Source organism: Ranitomeya variabilis, chromosome 1, assembly GCF_051348905.1.
Source record: "Ranitomeya variabilis isolate aRanVar5 chromosome 1, aRanVar5.hap1, whole genome shotgun sequence".
NCBI classification, from domain to species: Eukaryota; Metazoa; Chordata; class Amphibia; order Anura; family Dendrobatidae; genus Ranitomeya; species Ranitomeya variabilis.
In genome coordinates, this window is record NC_135232.1 from 365,194,247 (window position 1) to 365,211,764 (window position 17,518).

The window sequence follows — 17,518 nt, forward strand, 5'->3', positions numbered from 1 at the left end:
GCGGCAAGATCTGCAGCTCTCTAAGTCAGCTAGAAAAGCATTATGGTTAAAATGCTGGCCATGGGATGCACAGTCAAAATCCAAGATATGATCCGTTCCCTGTGAAGGAGCGTTTCTTTTTGGGCAAACATTGGATGGCATCCTAGAGAAGGTGGAGAATAAAAAGAAAGGGTTCCCCAGTTTGCCAGTAGCCACCTTCAGGTGTAGGTCCTTTCTGAGTTAGAAATATATCAAAGGAAGGCCTCCCAGTCAGGACAATTGGGATAATAAGAAAAGAAGGAATCCCAGATTTATGTTTAGGAGTCCCTCTTCTTTCTGATTAAAAAAAAAAAAAAAAAAAAGACGGAACCTTCAGAACGATTGTCAATTTAAAAAGACTAAAGATTTTCTTTTTTATTCAATGTCCCTTCAAGATGGAATCAATAAGGACTGTCATAAGACTTCCGTTCCCAGATTGCTACATGGTGACATTGAATCTGAAAGATGCATACTACCGTGTTCCAATTCATGTAGTCCATCAGAACTATCTAAGGGTGGCTCTATCCATGGGATGGAGCAAAAGACATTTTCAATTCAGAGCCCTACCCTTTGGCCTCTCTATGGTGCCAAGGGTGTTTACAGAATTTGTGGCAGAGATGATGGCTCATATTCGGGAATAAGACACACTGATCATCCCATAAGTAGCTCCAGTGTTCCCAGTCAGAGACACCAGTTTACTCACCACCGCGGCCCCTGTGTCGGGCACTGTGGTTGGGGGCGCGTGCACGCTTCTCTAAAATGTCCCCAGTCAATAGCTGGAGGACTCCTACTATTTCAGGCACCTCCTCCAGCATGGAAATGCCTGAGCAACGTTGTTTGTAAGTCTGATGTGCTTGCTAGTTCTCAGGTCCCAGTACTGGTATTCATATACCTGTACCGCTCAACCGTGCCCGCCTGCCTGCCTCTCCATCCACCGGGCCCACCGGCACCTGTTTATGAAGATACCTGTTGTGTCTGTCAGTACCTGTTAATGTGTCAGTTGTGCCAGCTATTCTTTCAGCTAAGCCTGTCTGTACTTGGCCAGTCCACCATCCCTGCCTTGAGTCCCTTGGGGGTCAGCTGCCATCCACCCGAGGTCTGTCCTGGTGTAGCACCTGGTCCACCTCCTTCGTCTCTCCTGGAATCACTGTGCCATCTGCCGCAGTATGTCCTAGGTCGAACATGGTGAGTAAAAGTCAATGGTAAAAAAAACGCATCCTGCGGGCACACTTGAATTTCTTCGAACAGGGTTAAAGCTGGAGTTGTCCACCAGCACCCCTAAGATTCAGGTTTCTGCCTTAGGGGCACTGTGCAATTGTAATCTAGCAGCCAATAGTTGGATTGTGCAGTTTAACAAATCCTGTCATAGATCTAGACCGATCCCCAGCCCAAACATTCCTCCTTGGGATTTGAATCTAGTTAAAGAAGCTCTGACGAAAAGCCCCTTTGAGCCCTTACATCAAGTTTCCATAAAAAAATCTCACCCTTAAGGTCATAAGTCATAGCTTTAACATCAGTTCGTAGAGTCAGTGATATTTGGGCCTTTGTCACTAAATCCCCCATACACTCACCTGGTGCTGGAAGATAGAGTGGTCTTGAGACCTTACCCGGCCTACCTACCAACGGTGGTTAAGAAGTTCCATAGGATCCTTCAGACTGAACCTGAAAACCCATCTCTTCAGGAAAGCCTACAGCCTGCAATAACCATTCTGCCCAAGCCGCAGCACCCCCGACCTTCTGTCTCTTCCCCATTATCCCATAGAATGTAAGTCCGCAAGGATAGGGTCCTCTCCCCTCTGTACCAGTCTGTCATTATAAATTTGTTTACTGTAAACGATATCTATAACTCTGTACGTAACCCCTTTCTCATGTACAGCACCATGGAATTAATGGTGCTATGTAAATCTAATATATAATTGCCTAGAATACTACTTCCTGCAATTTGTGCCAACTTCCGTGGCTTTGTCCGGAGCTATTGTCCGGAGCTAATGTCCGGAGATAAGTGACGTCACCAGTGTCCTACACCCAGGCAGAGCACAGTGGCCCCAGGCAGAACATGGGGCCCCAGGCAGAGCACAGGGGCCCCAGGCAGCATATGGGGCCCCAGGCAGAGCACAGGGGCCCCAGGCAGCATATGGGGCCCCAGGCAGAGCACAGTGGCCCCAGGCAGAGCACACACCAAATCGGAGGCCGAGGGGCCCCGCCAACCAAATCGGAGGCCGAGGAGCCCCGCCCACCAAATTGAAGGCCGAGCGGCCCCGCCCACCAAAGCGGAGGCCGAGGGGCCCGGCCCCGCCCACCACAGCGGAGGCCGAGGGGCCCGGCCCCGCCCACCACAGCGGAGGCCGAGGGGCCCCGCCCACCACAGCGGAGGCCGAGGGTCCCCGCCCACCACAGCGGAGGCCGAGGGTCCCCGCCCACCACAGCGGAGGCCGAGGGTCCCCGCCCACCAAAGCGGAGGCCGAGGGTCCCCGCCCACCAAAGCGGAGGCCGAGGGTCCCCGCCCACCAAAGCGGAGGCCGAGGGTCCCCGCCCACCAAAGCGGAGGCCGAGGGGCCCCGCCCACCAAAAGTAAGTGCGCCCCCGGGTGCAAAAGTAAGTGCGCCCCCGGGTGCAAAAGTAAGTGCGCCCCCCAGTCCCGTGTGTGAAAAGTGCTGCTGTAAAGCTGGTAGCGCTGTTCAAGCACCATGTATTTCCTTCAGGAAATGCCCATCTAATATATAATTGCCTAGAATACTACTTCCTGCAATTTGTGCCAACTTCCGTGGCTTTGTCCGGAGATAATGTCCGGAGATAATGTCCGGAGATAATGTCCGGAGATAATGTCCGGAGATAATGTCCGGAGATAAGTGACGTCACCAGTGTCCTACACCCAGGCAGAGCACAGGGGCCCCAGGCAGAGCACAGGGGCCCCAGGCAGCCTATGGGGCCCCAGGCAGAGCACAGTGGTCCCAGGCAGAGCACAGGGGCCCCAGGCAGCCTATGGGGCCCCAGGCAGAGCACAGTGGCCCCAGGCAGAGCACAGGGGCCCCAGGCAGCATATGGGGCCCCAGGCAGAGCACAGGGGCCCCAGGCAGCATATGGGGCCCCAGGCAGAGCACAGGGGCCCCAGGCAGAGCACAGGGGCCCCAGGCAGAGCACAGGGGCCCCAGGCAGAGCACATGGGGCCCCAGGCAGAGCACATGGGGCCCCAGGCAGAGCACATGGGGCCCCAGGCAGAGCACATGGGGCCCCAGGCAGAGCACATGGGGCCCCAGGCAGAGCACATGGGGCCCCAGGCAGAGCACATGGGGCCCCAGGCAGAGCACATGGGGCCCCAGGCAGAGCACATGGGGCCCCAGGCAGAGCACAGGGGCCCCAGGCAGCATATGGGGCCCCAGGCAGAGCACAGTGGTCCCAGGTAGAGCACAGGGGCCCCAGGCAGAGCACAGGGGCCCCAGGCAGAGCACATGGGGCCCCAGGCAGAGCACATGGGGCCCCAGGCAGAGCACATGGGGCCCCAGGCAGAGCACATGGGGCCCCAGGCAGAGCACATGGGGCCCCAGGCAGAGCACAGGGGCCCCAGGCAGCATATGGGGCCCCAGGCAGAGCACAGTGGTCCCAGGTAGAGCACAGGGGCCCCAGGCAGAGCACAGGGGCCCCAGGCAGAGCACAGGGGCCCCAGGCAGCGTATGGGGCCCCAGGCAGAGCACAGGGGCCCCAGGCAGAACATGGGGCCCCAGGCAGAGCACAGGGGCCCCAGGCAGCATATGGGGCCCCAGGCAGAGCACAGGGGCCCCAGGCAGCATATGGGGCCCCAGGCAGAGCACAGCGATATTTTGGACCACTGTGCGGTGTTTCAGACCCCCTGTGTGATGTCTGGGGCCCTGTTCTTAAGTATATTAAAGATTAAAGTAACGTATATTAAAGTATATTATAGATCAAATTTGACACGTTTATGAGCACCATTGAGTGATATACTCAAGAATGACATAATTTTTCAACATTTTATGGTTTCAAACTGTAAACACTCAGTTTTTTTTACTTCAACCAGAAAACCTTAACGGTTCATAAAAAACTTGACTGTTCAGGATATGATAAAAGTCATAGTATTCTGAATCTTTAACTTATAAAGATACCTTTACATGGGGTGATTATTGGTTCCAGAGAGGCTTTCGGCCGATAATCGTACACATGGCTGGTGACAGGACAATACAATATAAACGTTCAAAGGTAAACACTGATAACATTAAAATCTAATATATAATTGCCTAGAATACTACTTCCGGCAATTTGTGCCAACTTCCGTGGCTTTGTCCGGAGATAATGTCTGGAGATAAGTGACGTCACCAGCGTCCTACACCCGCTCAGGGTTGACAAAGATATATGCCTTCGTGGTGCGCGGCACTTTTCTGATTGGCGACCAATCAGAAATGTGCCGTACTGTCAAGAATTGTCAAGAGCTGGTGAGTGCAGCCATTTTTTGTTCTTTCTTACTATTATTTATTAATTGTATTATTCTTACATTTGAATAAATAAAGTATATATGGATTCTAGACTCCCGATTCTTTAGAATCGGGCTGCCATCTAGTAGATAATAATAATAGGACACCAAAAACTCAAGAGAAGAACAGTTTCTTATTTTAGATGTCAGAAGAGCCCTAATTAAATATATAGAAGCAACTAAAGGGTGGAGGAAAACACAATCGTTGTTCATGTATTTTCAGGGGGCTAGGAAAGGGCTTAAAGTCTCAAAGAGCACCTTAGCAAGGTGGATTAGGGAGGTCATAAGTATAGCTTATCTGCATATTAGTGTGTCCGTGCCAGAAGGCATTAACGCTCATTCCACTCTAGCAATTGCCCTTCTTGGGCAGGGAAGGCGGAGGTATCAATCGACCAGATATGTAAGGCAGCAACTTGGTCCTCTCCTTCAACATTTTATAGGCACTACAGGCTGGACTTATCCTCCACAACTGATCTAACCTTTGGTAGAAGGGTTGTACAATTGGTGGTCCCTCTGTAAAGTGGATGGTTATTCTATAGAAATCTCTCAGGTGGTGCTGGCATGTGTGAAGGGAAAAATCTTAGTTACTTACCGGTAAGGCTACTTTCACACTAGCGTCGTGCACTGCACGTCGCAATGTGTCCTTGTGGATTAAAAACGCATCCTGCAAAGTTGCCCGCAGGATGCGTTTTTTTCTCCATAGACTTTTATTAGTGATGCAGTGCCACACGTCGCAACCATCGTGCGACGGTTGCGCCGTGTTTTGGCGCACCGCCGCCACAAAAAAGTTACATGTAACTTTTTTTGTGCATCGAGACCGCCATTTTCGACCGCGCATGCGCGGCCGAAACTCCGCCCCCTCCTCCCCGGACTTTGCAATGGGGCAGCGGAAGCGTCGTAAGACTGCTTCTGCTGCCCACGTCGGCCATTTTTTGCACAGTATTCGTCGGGCCGACGCTAGTGTGAAAGCAGCATAATGGGATGTTGCAGAACCAATGACAGCACCTTTTTGCATTTTCCCCCTCTTATCACCAGTTGAGGGTGGATGTTTTCAGGTGGAATGATTACATTTAGTGAGTGGTGATAATTTGGTGTAGGTATGTACTATTGATTGTTTGGAGGTCCTCTCATGCTCTTTAAACCAAGTGATGCAGAGTAGAGGCACGGCCCTTCTATTTCAGTGGGTTTCCTGTCCTGGATGGGCAGATGCTCTCTGTTGATGCTGTCATGGGCTCTGCAAAATCCCATTAATGGTAAGTGACTTAAGATATTTTTTTTCACACACAAAAATCTTTGTACAGTAAGTTTTCTATACAAGACAGCTTGATAAAGAATTACACTTTGAATTCTGAAAGTTTTTAAAGGGTTTTTATGGAGTTTTTTTAATTATACTATAGTGCAGGTTTCTTCAATCGTCACTTGTGGCTAGCGAAATCCTGTAGTGTCTCATGAATATTTTGTAGCCCAGCAAGCGCCAGGCAGTGGCATCGCTACTGGCAGACATATGGGGCTCGGGTCCCCGACTTCTGGCTTGGAGCCCTTAATTTCCGACAGTGTGAACTGTATTGGCGTCAACATGACACCTACAGTCATGGCCAAAAGTATTGACACCCCTGCAATTCTGTCAGATAATACTCAGAGAAGAGAATGAAGCAAAAAGCAAAACATTGATCATTTCACACACAACTCCAATAATGGGCCAGACAAAAGTATTGGCACCCTCAGCCTAATACTTGGTTGCACAACCTTCAGCACGACCAACCGCTTCCGGTAACCATCAGTGAGTTTCTTACAATGCTCTGCTGGAATTTTAGACCATTCTTGTTTGGCAAACTGCTCCAGGTCCCTGTTATTTGAAGGGTGCCTTCTCCAAACTGCCATTTTTAGATCTCTCCACAGGTGTTCTATGGGATTCAGGTCTGGACTCATTGCTGGCCTCCTTAGAAGTCTCCAGTGCTTTCTCAGAAACCATTTTCTAGTGCTTTTTGAAGTGTGTTTTGGGTCATTGTCCTGCTGGAAGACCCATGACCTCTGAGGGAGACCCAGCTTTCTCACACTGGGCCCTACATTATGCTGCAAAATTTGTTGGTAGTCTTCAGACTTCATAATGCCATGCACACGGTCAAGCAGTCCAGTGACAGAGGTAGCAAAGCAACCCCAAAACATCAGGGAACCTCCGCCATGTTTGACTGTAGGGACCGTATTCTTTTCTTTGAATGCCTCGTTTTTTTCTCCTGTAAACTCTGTTGATGCATTTGCCCAAAAAGCTCTACTTTTGTCTTATCTGACCAGAGAACATTCTTCCAAAACGTTTTAGGCTTTTTCAGGTAAGTTTTGGCAAACTCCAGCCTGGCTTTTTTATGTCTTGGGGTAAGAAGTGGGGTCTTCCTGGGTCTCCTACCATACAGTCCCATTTCATTCAGACGCCGACGGATAGTACGGGTTGACACTGTTGTACCCACGGACTGCAGGGCAGCTTGAACTTGTTTGGATGTTAGTCGAGGTTCTTTATCCAACATCCGCACAATCTTGCGTTGAAATCTCTTGTCAATTTTTCTTTTCCGTCCACATCTAGGGAGGTTAGCCACAGTGCCATGGGCTTTAAACTTCTTGATGACACTGCGCACGATAGACACAGGAACATTCAGGTCTTTGGAGATGGACTTGTAGCCTTGAGATTGCTCATGCTTCCTCACAATTTGGTTTCTCAAGTCCTCAGACAGTTCTTTGGTCTTCTTTCTGTTCTCCATGCTCAATGTGGTACACACAAGGACACAGGACAGAGGTTGAGTCAACTCTAATCCATGTCAGCTGGCTGCAAGTGTGATTTAGCTATTGCCAACACCTGTTAGGTGCCACAGGTAAGTTACAGGTGCTGTTAATTACACAAATTAGAGAAGCATCACATGATTTTTCGAATAGTGCCAATACTTTTGTCCACCCCCTTTTTTATGTTTGGTGTGGAATTATATCCAATTTGGCTTTAGGACAATTCTTTTTGTGTTGTAATGTTTTCATTTAAGACAAATTAAATGAAGATAATAATAACAAAGAATTTGTGTTTGCAATCATTTTCAGGAAGAAACTGAGTATTATCTGACAGAATTGCAGGGGTGTCAATACTTTTGGCCATGACTGTATACAGTTTGATCCGGAGGAGAGGGCTGAAAACTCTTGTCCCTAAATCTCACTATTTTTTTTTAGGCAGCAAGCTTCTGTAGACCTACAATATTCAAGATGTCAGCGTCCCAGTACAGGCAGCACGTTGGCGGCACTGTGTTGCGCCGCCTGTGCTGGCCTGCTCTTGCTTGCAAGGACAGAAAAGGACTTTGTGGCTTTGGACATCTGGGGAGAAAATTACGTGAGGGGTTTTTTTTTTTTTTGTAGGGGCATTATTATTGGGGCTGCACTCTGGGAGCATTATTACTGATGGTAACCTACTAACTTCCAGCAATAACCCTTTAATGACCAATCATCCGTCTTTTTTTGCAATATGGCTTCTATGATTTTTTTTTTTCACATTGTGCCTTGCTGGCTAGTGCTGGCCTTGGCTGTTGCTTAATGAGCTCGGTAACCATCTAAGCCTAACAACTGTCAGAGATCGTGTGGGCACTTCTACTGTGCCCTTGTGATTACCATGACACACCTGTAGGTCCTAAAGATGAAGGTATTGCCACAATGACACACAGGTATGTCTGGAAGGAGTGCAAATATGCAATGCTACAGAAGTGTAATTGTGAAATATATATTATCATGGGAATACAGATTTAAATAAAAATGTCTTTCATTTTTTTTCTGTAGATTACATCTGATATGTATGAAGCAGACCTTGAAAAAGCCTTAATGCTAAGCAAGCTGGAATACGAAGAGCTGAAAAAGGTACGTTATGTTTATGTATGTGGGATATTGTAGAACAGCAAGAAACGCACAATGGCAGAGCTCTGACTTTAGGATCTCAAGGAGTGGGGGAAAGTTATTTAGGAAATGGTTCAACCACAAAATATTATGCCCCATTTTTTATTTTAGGAAAATGACGGTAGAGAAAATGTATCACCTCAGTCAAAAAGAACAAATAAAAAGGATAAACGGAAGAACCAACAAGGAAAGGAGAAGCCTCTTACAGTGTCTCTCAAAGACTTCCAGGCAGAAGGTGAGCTTCTTGCTCTAATGTACATCTACTATAGTGTTGTTACTGGAAATGTAATGTGACTGAATGCAGATATGAAGTAAGAGAAAACAATATGCACAATGGGGGCGATTCCTTCAGAAAGGTGTAGGGCACATCGGTCTTAATGAAGCACTCCCTGTAGTGCACTGACAAGATTCATTAAAATGGATCTGTCAGTAAGATCAGCCCTCCTAAGACGTCTATATGGGCATGAAGGCTATAAGCTGAATAAAAGATCCGATGAATGGTTTCTGTGAAATCCACGTCTTAATATGTAAATGAGCTGTTAAGATCTATGTCCCAAATATAGATCCCCCTGAGAATCATATATAATGTATTATTGGTTTGTTTCTGTAAGTTTAACCATTGGTTTTTTTTTTTTCTTTTTTCATTTTTATTGATGCCTCTTTAGGGTACATACAACTTTTGATAGTATTTTTTTTTCTTTTGCTTAGCTTACCATATGGGTGAATTCATTTTATATTTTCTTAGCGCTAATTTTTCCGAGACGATAACGCCAACTGTTTGTTTTTGTTTTTTCTTCATTTCTGAATTGAGAGAAGGAGGTGATGCCAGGTTTCTTTTTTCTAATAATTTTATAATTTACGGTATTTGTTTATTTTTAAGTTTTCCAAAGAAATTTAGATTTTTTCGTTTGCTTGTACTATGTATTTCAAAACCACGATATTGCAGTATTTAGAGGAGCTAATAATTTCCTTTAGGCTACTTTCACACTAGCGTCGTTTGCAATACGTTGCAATGCGTCGTTCAGGAGAAAAAACGCATCCTGCAAAGTTGTCTGCAGGATGCGGTTTTTCCCCATAGACTAACATTACCGACGCATTGCGACGTATTGCCACACGTCGCAACCTTCGTGCGACGGTTGCGTCGTGTTTTGGCGGACCGCCGCCACAAAAAAAGTTACATGTAACGTTTTTTTGTGCGTCGAGTCCACCATTTTCGACCGCGCATGCGCGGCCAAAACTCCGCCCCCTCCTCCCCGGACCTTGCAATGGGGCAGCGGAAGCGTCGTAAGACTGCTTCCGCTGCCCATGTCGGGCATTTCTTTCACAGCATGCGTCGGCCCGACGCACTGCGACGGGCCCGTACCCGACACTAGTGTGAAAGCAGCCTTAAAGCCCCAACTGAGATTTGTGGGAACAACGATGGGGGTCCTTACAAGGCAACCCACTATCACATTGTAAGCATGATAGAACTTTATAAATGCCGCTTTCTGTGACGGACAGGAGCCTCTAAATGTATAAACCGCAGTGACTGTAGCTAGCTCCAGTATTTGCAGTCAGAGGCACATGTCATGTATGGCGGCTGCGCACTTCCTAAGCCCATGCTATTTACCTGTACCCAGTGGATGGTGTACATATACCGTATATACTCATGTATAAGCCGATGCACCTAATTTTGCCTAGGAAAAACAGGAAAAACTTATTGACTCTAGTATAAGCCTGGTATGCATTGTCCCCTAATCCCTATCCTGGTATGCTTGGCTCCTTATCCCCATCCTGGTATGCATGGTTCCTCATGCCCATCCTGGTATGCTTGGTTCCTCATCCTCATCCTGGAATGCATGGTTCCTCATCCCCATCCTTGTATGCATGGCTCCTTTTTCCCATCCTTGTCTGCTTGGCTCCTTATCCCCATCCTTGTATGTGTGACCCCCATGAGAAAAGCATTAAAAAAATATAGCCTATTTACCTTCCCTGTGCGCCCTCGCTGCATCTCATTCCTGTGCCAGCAGTTCCTGCTGCCGAGCGATCATGTATCCCCCGATCATTAAGGTGTAATGAAAGTTTATCTCTCTCCACGTCCAAGGGAGTGGAGAGAGGTAAATATTTATTACCTTAATGAGCAGGCACCGTAATAGCCTGGCAGCTGATTTGAAGCTGGCGACTGTGCTGATACTGTGCGCGGCGCTATAAGAGAAAGTAAATGAATATTAATTTCTTTTTAGCAGTGGGCACCGGCTTTAGCCACAGCAGCTGGCTTCTGCCTCCTGTCACCTGCTGCTCCGCTGCTCCCCCTCCCCCACCGTCTTCTTGGACAGTGACTCGTGTATAAGCCAAGGGGGGCATTTTCAGCACAAAAAAAGTGCTGAAAAACTCTGCTTATACACGAGTATATATGGTAAGTTCTCCATGATGATGGGTTTGATGATATATGATAAAATAGCGGACTGCTATTAGTGATTTGTCATTACTGCCAGTGAGGGAAAGGTCCAATTAATAAAGATGTTTAAGATACTAATACATCAGAGGAGCTTTCCTTGGTAGTTTGACATTCATGCTTTTTTGTTTGTTTGCTTCCAGAACAGTCTGTGAAAAAGCTTGAGGTAAGTGTATAATCTTTCCTTACTGTCTCCCTACTCGGAGCAGAGCATTCTGTACCAGATTTTGCTGCATAATTTGTATTCATTTTTTTTCACAATTGTTGATTCTTCTGCATCGTTTCCCCCTTTGGGTATCATAGGTTTTTATTGTATGTTTTCTATTAACGTCAATAGACAGAGGCTGAGCCCACTCACACAGCAGGTGCTGGCTGTGTTATACAGAGGGCAACCTAAAGGTACCTTCACACTAAACGATATCGCTAGCGATCTGTGACGTTGCAGCGTCCTGGCTAGCAATATCGTTGTGTTTGACACGCAGCAGCGATCAGGATCCCGCTGTGATATCGCTGGTCGTTGAACAAAGTTCAGAACTTTATTTGGTCGTCAGACCGGCGTGTATCGTCGTGTTTGACACCAAAAGCAACGATACCAGCGATGTTTTACACTGGTAACCAGGGTAAACATCGGGTTACTAAGCACAGGGCCGCGCTTAGTAACCCGATGTTTACCCTGGTTACCAGTGTAAAATGTAAAAAAAACAAACCGTACATACTCACCTTCGCATCCCCCGGCGTCCGCTTCCCACACTGACTGAGCGCCGTAAAGTGAAAGCAGAGCACAGCGGTGACGTCACCGCTCTGCTGTTGGGTCCGGCGCTCAGTCAGTGCAGGAAGCGGACGCCGGGGGACGCAAATGTAAGTATGTACTATTTGTTTTTTTTACATTTTACGCTGGTAACCAGGGTAAACATCGGGTTACTAAGCGCGGCCCTGCGCTTAGCAACCCGATGTTTACCCTGGTTACCCGGGGGCCTCGGCATCGTTGGTCGCTGGAGAGCGGTCTGTGTGACATCTCTCCAGCGATCAAACAGCGACGCTGCAGCGATCGGCATAGTTGTCGCTATCGCTGCAGCGTCGCTTAATGTGAAGGTACCTTAACCTCTTGAAGTCATTGTCAATCCTCATATCCGCATTTAGGAGGAAAGGAAAAGGGGAGTGGGGGCTTAGGAACTTTAGAAATGAGCTTCTTAGTAGATTAGAAACAATGCAATAGACTATTGTGTAGGTGTCAAGTGATAGCAGGTTCATGTCACTTAATGGCACTACTAAGAATGGTAAATATATATATATAATATATTTTTTTCTTTTTTTTAAATATGAAAAAAATAAAGATTTAGGGGAGTCGAAATCTAAAAATAACTTTTTTTTTTATTTTAATTAACTTTGAATAATAACAAATAATATTTTCCCCATAACAGGAATGCCAATATGGACAAAAAATAAAATGGTAGTTTTTTTTTTTTTCCTGTAATGTCACAAAAACTGAAGTTGTCATATGAAACCCACAATTGTACCAATAAAAACTACAGCTCTACTAGAACTCTATAATCCAAAGAATTAAAATGTTATGGTTCTCAGGAAATGGCGATTTGAAACAGACATCAAAGCCGCGACATGTCAGCTGTTTTGTATAGCTGACATGTGTGCGCAATAGCGGAAGTGGAATCGCGATCCACCCGCCGCTATTAACTAGTTAAATGCCGCTGTCAAATGCTGATAGTGTCGGGGTCGTAACGACAAATACATCCTTCCTTCACCAGTCATTCCAAATTAAACTATAAGCATGTGGTACCGGGTAAGAATGAGTCAGACAGGTAGCTGGTTCAATCTTAGTGCATGCTCGTGGATCCACACACATGTGTGTAACCGTCACAGCAACTGAACTTTATTTTAAGATACACAATACTAAAAGGGAATGCAATAGGCGGGGTTTCAGCAGCATACGTCCAGTGCTCAATCTCCTCCTGATTCGCTGGACGTCTTCTGGTGGTTACTTCTTTCTTCACATTCCAGAGTTATCTTTTCAGGAGAAATATACTTAACCCTTCAAATTCTAAACTGAGGTGAAGAATGAACACTGGCAGCCATCTTTAGATACAATTACATGTGCATTAGCTAGCAGATAGGAAAAACTTATTATTTCACAGTATAAGATATATAAAGTACAAAAAAAGTATATAAGAAAGTATATTTTCACCTTGACAATAGCGACATTTAACTACCGCATCCGGCCGGAAATGCGCGCATCGCCGACCCCCGTCACATGTTCGGGGGTCAGCGATGCATCGGCATAGTAACCAGAGGCCTCCTTGAGACCTCTATGGTTGCTGATGCCGGCTTGCTGTGAGCGCCACCCTGTGGTCGGCGTTCATAGGAAGCCTGTAATTCAGCTACATAGCAGCGATCTGATGATCGCTGCTATGTAGCAGAGCCAATCAGACTATGCCAGCTTCTAGCCTCCCAAAGAGGCTATTGAAGTATGGCAAAAGTAAAAAAAAAAAAAATGAAATAAATACAAAAAATATATAAAAGTTTAAATCACCCCCCTTTCGCCCCATTCAAAATAAAAATAAAATATACACATTTGCTATCGCCGAGTTCAGAATCTCCCGATCTATCAATAAAAAAAAAAAAAAGGATTGACCTGATAGCCCGAATTACGTTTTTTTGGTCGCCGCGACATTGCATTAAAATGCAATAACGGGCGATCAAAAGACCGTATCTGCACCAAAATGGTATCACTAAAAACGTCAGCTCGGCGCGCAAAAAATAAACACTCACCTGACCCCCAGATCACGAAAAATGGAGACGCTACGGGTATCTGAAAATGGCGCAATTTTTTTTAAAGCAAAGTTTGGCATTTTTTTTCACGACTTAGATCAAAAATAACCTAGACATATTTGGTGTCTATGAACTCGTAATGACCTGGAGAATCATAATGGCAGGTCAGTTTTAGCATTTAGTGAACCTAGCAAAAAAGCCAAACAATAAACACTCATGGGATTGCACATTTTTTGCAATTTCACCGCACTTGGAATTTTTTTTCCCATTTTCTAGTAGACGACATGGTAAAACCAATGATGTTGTTCAAAAGTACAACTCGTCTTGCAAAAAAATAAGCCCTCACATGGCCATATTGACGGAAAAATAAAAAAGTTATGGCTCTGGGAAGGAGGGGAGCGAAAAACAAACACGTAAAAAATGGAAAATCCCAAGGTCATGAAGGGGTTAAACAGAATTGACCACATTTTTTGCTTCAATTTTTTTTCTCATTTCCTCCTCTAAAACCTAGGTGCGTCTTGTGGTCCAAAAAATATGGTGTAGGATGAGTATGTACTGTGTATTTCTTTATCGCTTCATTGGGGGACACAGGTAACCATGGGTGTATGATGCTTTCGCTAAAAGGCTGACACAATACTAGAAAAAAAAAAAAAAACGGAAAATGGCTCCTCCTCAGCAATATACACCCACCGACTGGCACAAAGCAATTTAAGCTTAGTGTCAGTAGGAGGCAGGCCAGGATCTGATCCCTGATCTGTCTTTTCCTTTTCAGGTCACCCTGCTGTTTTTTATTTTGTTTTTTTCTTTCAGGTTACCTTCAAAGGGTGTATTTCCTACCCTGTTTACCCGCACTCTTGTGACCGAGAAAGCAGTATGATGTCACCCACATCCCCACCCTCAGACCAGCAGGGCAAGACCCAGTCCCCTGTCACCTCACTGTGCTTCAGGGTGATTGCCGGTGGCCGTTCTTGGCTCTTTTCCCCACCCTAGCCCTCTCCTCGGAGCGGGCCGGGAGGAAGACGGTGGTCACTCGTCTGTGCCCCGCCCAAGCCCCCCCTTTTAGGGGTTGACACCGTCTTCTGCACCGTCCGGATCCATGACGGTGCGGGAAGGAGGATGCGATGACCCAGTGACCCCCATCCACCGAAGAATCCTGACGTCCTCCTCATGAGCGAAGAAGGATCGGGACTCACTTTTAAGGTACATCCCTTGTCCGCCCCGGGGTCCAGACACCGCAGGCTACAATGCGCTGCAATGCTCACCATGCCCTCTCTCTTAGTCCCCGGCTTTGGGCCTTCACCCGACATGGCCCGCCTCCTTTTTCAAACACGCCCCTTCCCATTTTTCCTGCCAATCAGGGCGTGCTTTCCAGTGCACTCGCTGTTGAATCCAATGAGAGAGCTCATCTCTCTTCTTCTTCTTTACCGGGCCACGCCCCCTGTCATATGCGCCACCATCTGTGCGCGCGATCATCGCGCACTTTTAAGCCTATCAGAGGGCCTCTTCCTTCAGGCCAGTCCACGCTCTCAGCGGGACAGCCAATCAGCAGGCTCACCTACAGCGTCCAGTCCTTGCCTCTTCCTCCAGCTCTCATCAGCTCAAAGCCTGCACACAGCTCTGCTGTACATTACAGCATGGATCTGTGGGACACAGCACGCAGCCACAACTGAACTGTCGCCGACTTCGGATAGCTTCTGTCCTGACTGACTATCTTTCTCATCAAGGGCTAAGCCCTCAACAGCACTACCTCTAAGGCCCTCACTTATGCCCAATCCCAGGGATGCCCATGCCTGCACCTCTCCTACTATATTCCACTACACACCTGGTGTTCTTGGGCATGCTGTTCTATACAGCTTGTTCCAAGGTCCTTCTTCCAGAAGAAAAGATCTCCTCTCTCCGCCTGGGGATCCATTCCCTGAGACTATCTCCACATCCCCTGCGCCTCTGCATGAGCATACTATGGAAGATGATTGCCGCCATGGAAGCTGTACCCTTTTCCCAGTTCCATACCCGTCCCCTTCAACTGGCCCCTCCTGTCAGCTTGGGACAAGAGGATCACTTTTCTGGACCATCCCATTTGGCTTTCCCTCCAGGTGAAACAGTCTTTGACATGGTGGACCCTCATTTTGTAGCCAGCTGCCCTATCTTTTTCCTGCTCTTCCTCTGATTCTGACGCTCGTAAAAAAAGGTCAAGGTGGAGTCTGTTCCATTAATCCTGGTAGCTTCGTATTGGCCCAGAAGGATCTGGTACGCTGAGTTAGTGAACCTCCTCGTGGACGTCCACTAGAGGCTTCCAAGACCTACTCACAGGGCCCCATCTTCCACTAGTCTCTGAATTTAACGGCATGGCTCTTGAGGCCACCTTTCTGAGGGAGGCCGGTTTTTCTCCTCAGGTCATACAGACCATGATAAAAGCCAGAAAGCCCGTGTCCCCTCGTGCATTTACCGTAGAAATTGGAAGGCCTTCTTTCGCTGGAGAGAAGATAATTCCATTCCTATGTCTTTTTCCCTTCCGTCCATACTAGCCTTTCTGCAGTCTGGCCTTGGTTCTGGTCTTGCCCTCAATACTTTTATGGGTCAGGTCTCCACGCTTTCAGTTGTTTTCCAGCTAAAGCTGGCCTCTCGTCCCCAGGTCCAGACCTTTCTTCAGGGTGTCGCTTGCCTGACGCCCACGCATCATCCCCCCGGTAGGCCATGGGATCTTAATTCTCGTACTAAGTGTTCTTCAGCAACTGCCTTTTGAACCCATTCAGTAATTGTTTTCCCTCCTTTCATGGAAGGTTGCCTTTTTGGTAGCCATCAGATCCATTAGGAGAGTCTCTGAGCTGGCGGCACTATCTTGCTGCTCCCTGTTTCACGTTCTTCATCAGGACAAGTTTGCTTCTGACCTGTCCCTTCCTTCCTGCCTAAGGTGGTCTCTTCCTTCCACATTAATGCCGAGAATGTTCTACTTTCTCTGTGTCTTCCATTCCATCCCCTGGAGAAGTCTCTCCACAAGCTGGATTTGGTCAAAGCCCTTTGTTTCTCTCTCTCAAGAACTGTCTTTTCGACACTGACTCCTTGTTTGTCATTATTGAGGGTCGTCTTAAGGGGCTCCCAGCTGCCAAACCTACCATCGCCCGCTACTGGAGGCGTATTGCGTCAAGGAACGATGTCCTCCTCTTGGTGTAAGGGCTCACTCTACCCGGGCAGTGGGGGGCTTCCTGGGCCATTCGCCACCAGGCCTCTGCATCTCAGATTTGCAAGGCTGTGACCTGGTCATCTTTGCAAAGTTCTACAGGGTTCATACCCATGCCGGATGCTGGCTTGGGCAGAAAGGTGTAGCAGGTTGGGCCTACATGCCTTTTGTTGGGCTTGTACATAGTTTTGTTATTGTTGCTTCTCCTACTGCTTTACTACTAACTGACGAGCTTTGTGCCAGTCGGTGGGTCAGTGGGTGTATACTGCTGAGGAGCTATTTTCCTCTTTTATTTTTTATTTTTTGCATAGTGTCAGCCTCCTAGCTACAGGAGCATACACCCATAGTTTCCTGTGACCCAAATGAAAGTTCCAAGAAAGATTTTACGGTGAGTACCAAGAATACCTCCTTTATATTTTTATGTCAATATTTATTTTAACTTTTTTATTTTGCGCATAAGCTCCGGCTGATGACTACACCTATCAGCAGCCGCCTGCTCCCACTGTAATCGGTGACAGCAGGTGTTGGCTGATGGGAGTGTTAGTCTCTCATCAGCTGGTAACCTGTGGTATGCTTTTTACCGTGGGTCACGCTAACAGCATGACCCCGCAGCGCAGACAGTAACAATCTACCAATGGTAATGTTGCCGCCGATCAGAACTGCCGCACTGGTGTTTCTTGCGCTGTCAGACAGATGACAGCGTGAG

At 47.2% G+C, this 17,518-nt stretch overlaps 1 protein-coding gene and 1 long non-coding RNA gene across 3 annotated transcripts in view; one reads left to right on the forward strand and one right to left on the reverse strand.

The window, feature by feature from the left end:
* Positions 1-17,518, forward strand: part of GKAP1 (G kinase anchoring protein 1) — a 63,197-nt gene that overhangs the window by 27,559 nt on the left and 18,120 nt on the right. For both annotated transcript variants that reach the window (XM_077248983.1, XM_077248984.1), the window contains exons 5-7: positions 8,303-8,380; positions 8,528-8,651; positions 10,994-11,016. In XM_077248983.1, coding sequence (XP_077105098.1) covers positions 8,303-8,380; positions 8,528-8,651; positions 10,994-11,016 — 225 coding nt within the window. The remainder of the gene's footprint in view (positions 1-8,302; positions 8,381-8,527; positions 8,652-10,993; positions 11,017-17,518) is intronic.
* LOC143759844 (uncharacterized) overlaps positions 1-17,518 on the reverse strand; it is a 279,692-nt gene that overhangs the window by 24,319 nt on the left and 237,855 nt on the right. The gene's annotated exons all lie outside the window — the stretch shown is intronic.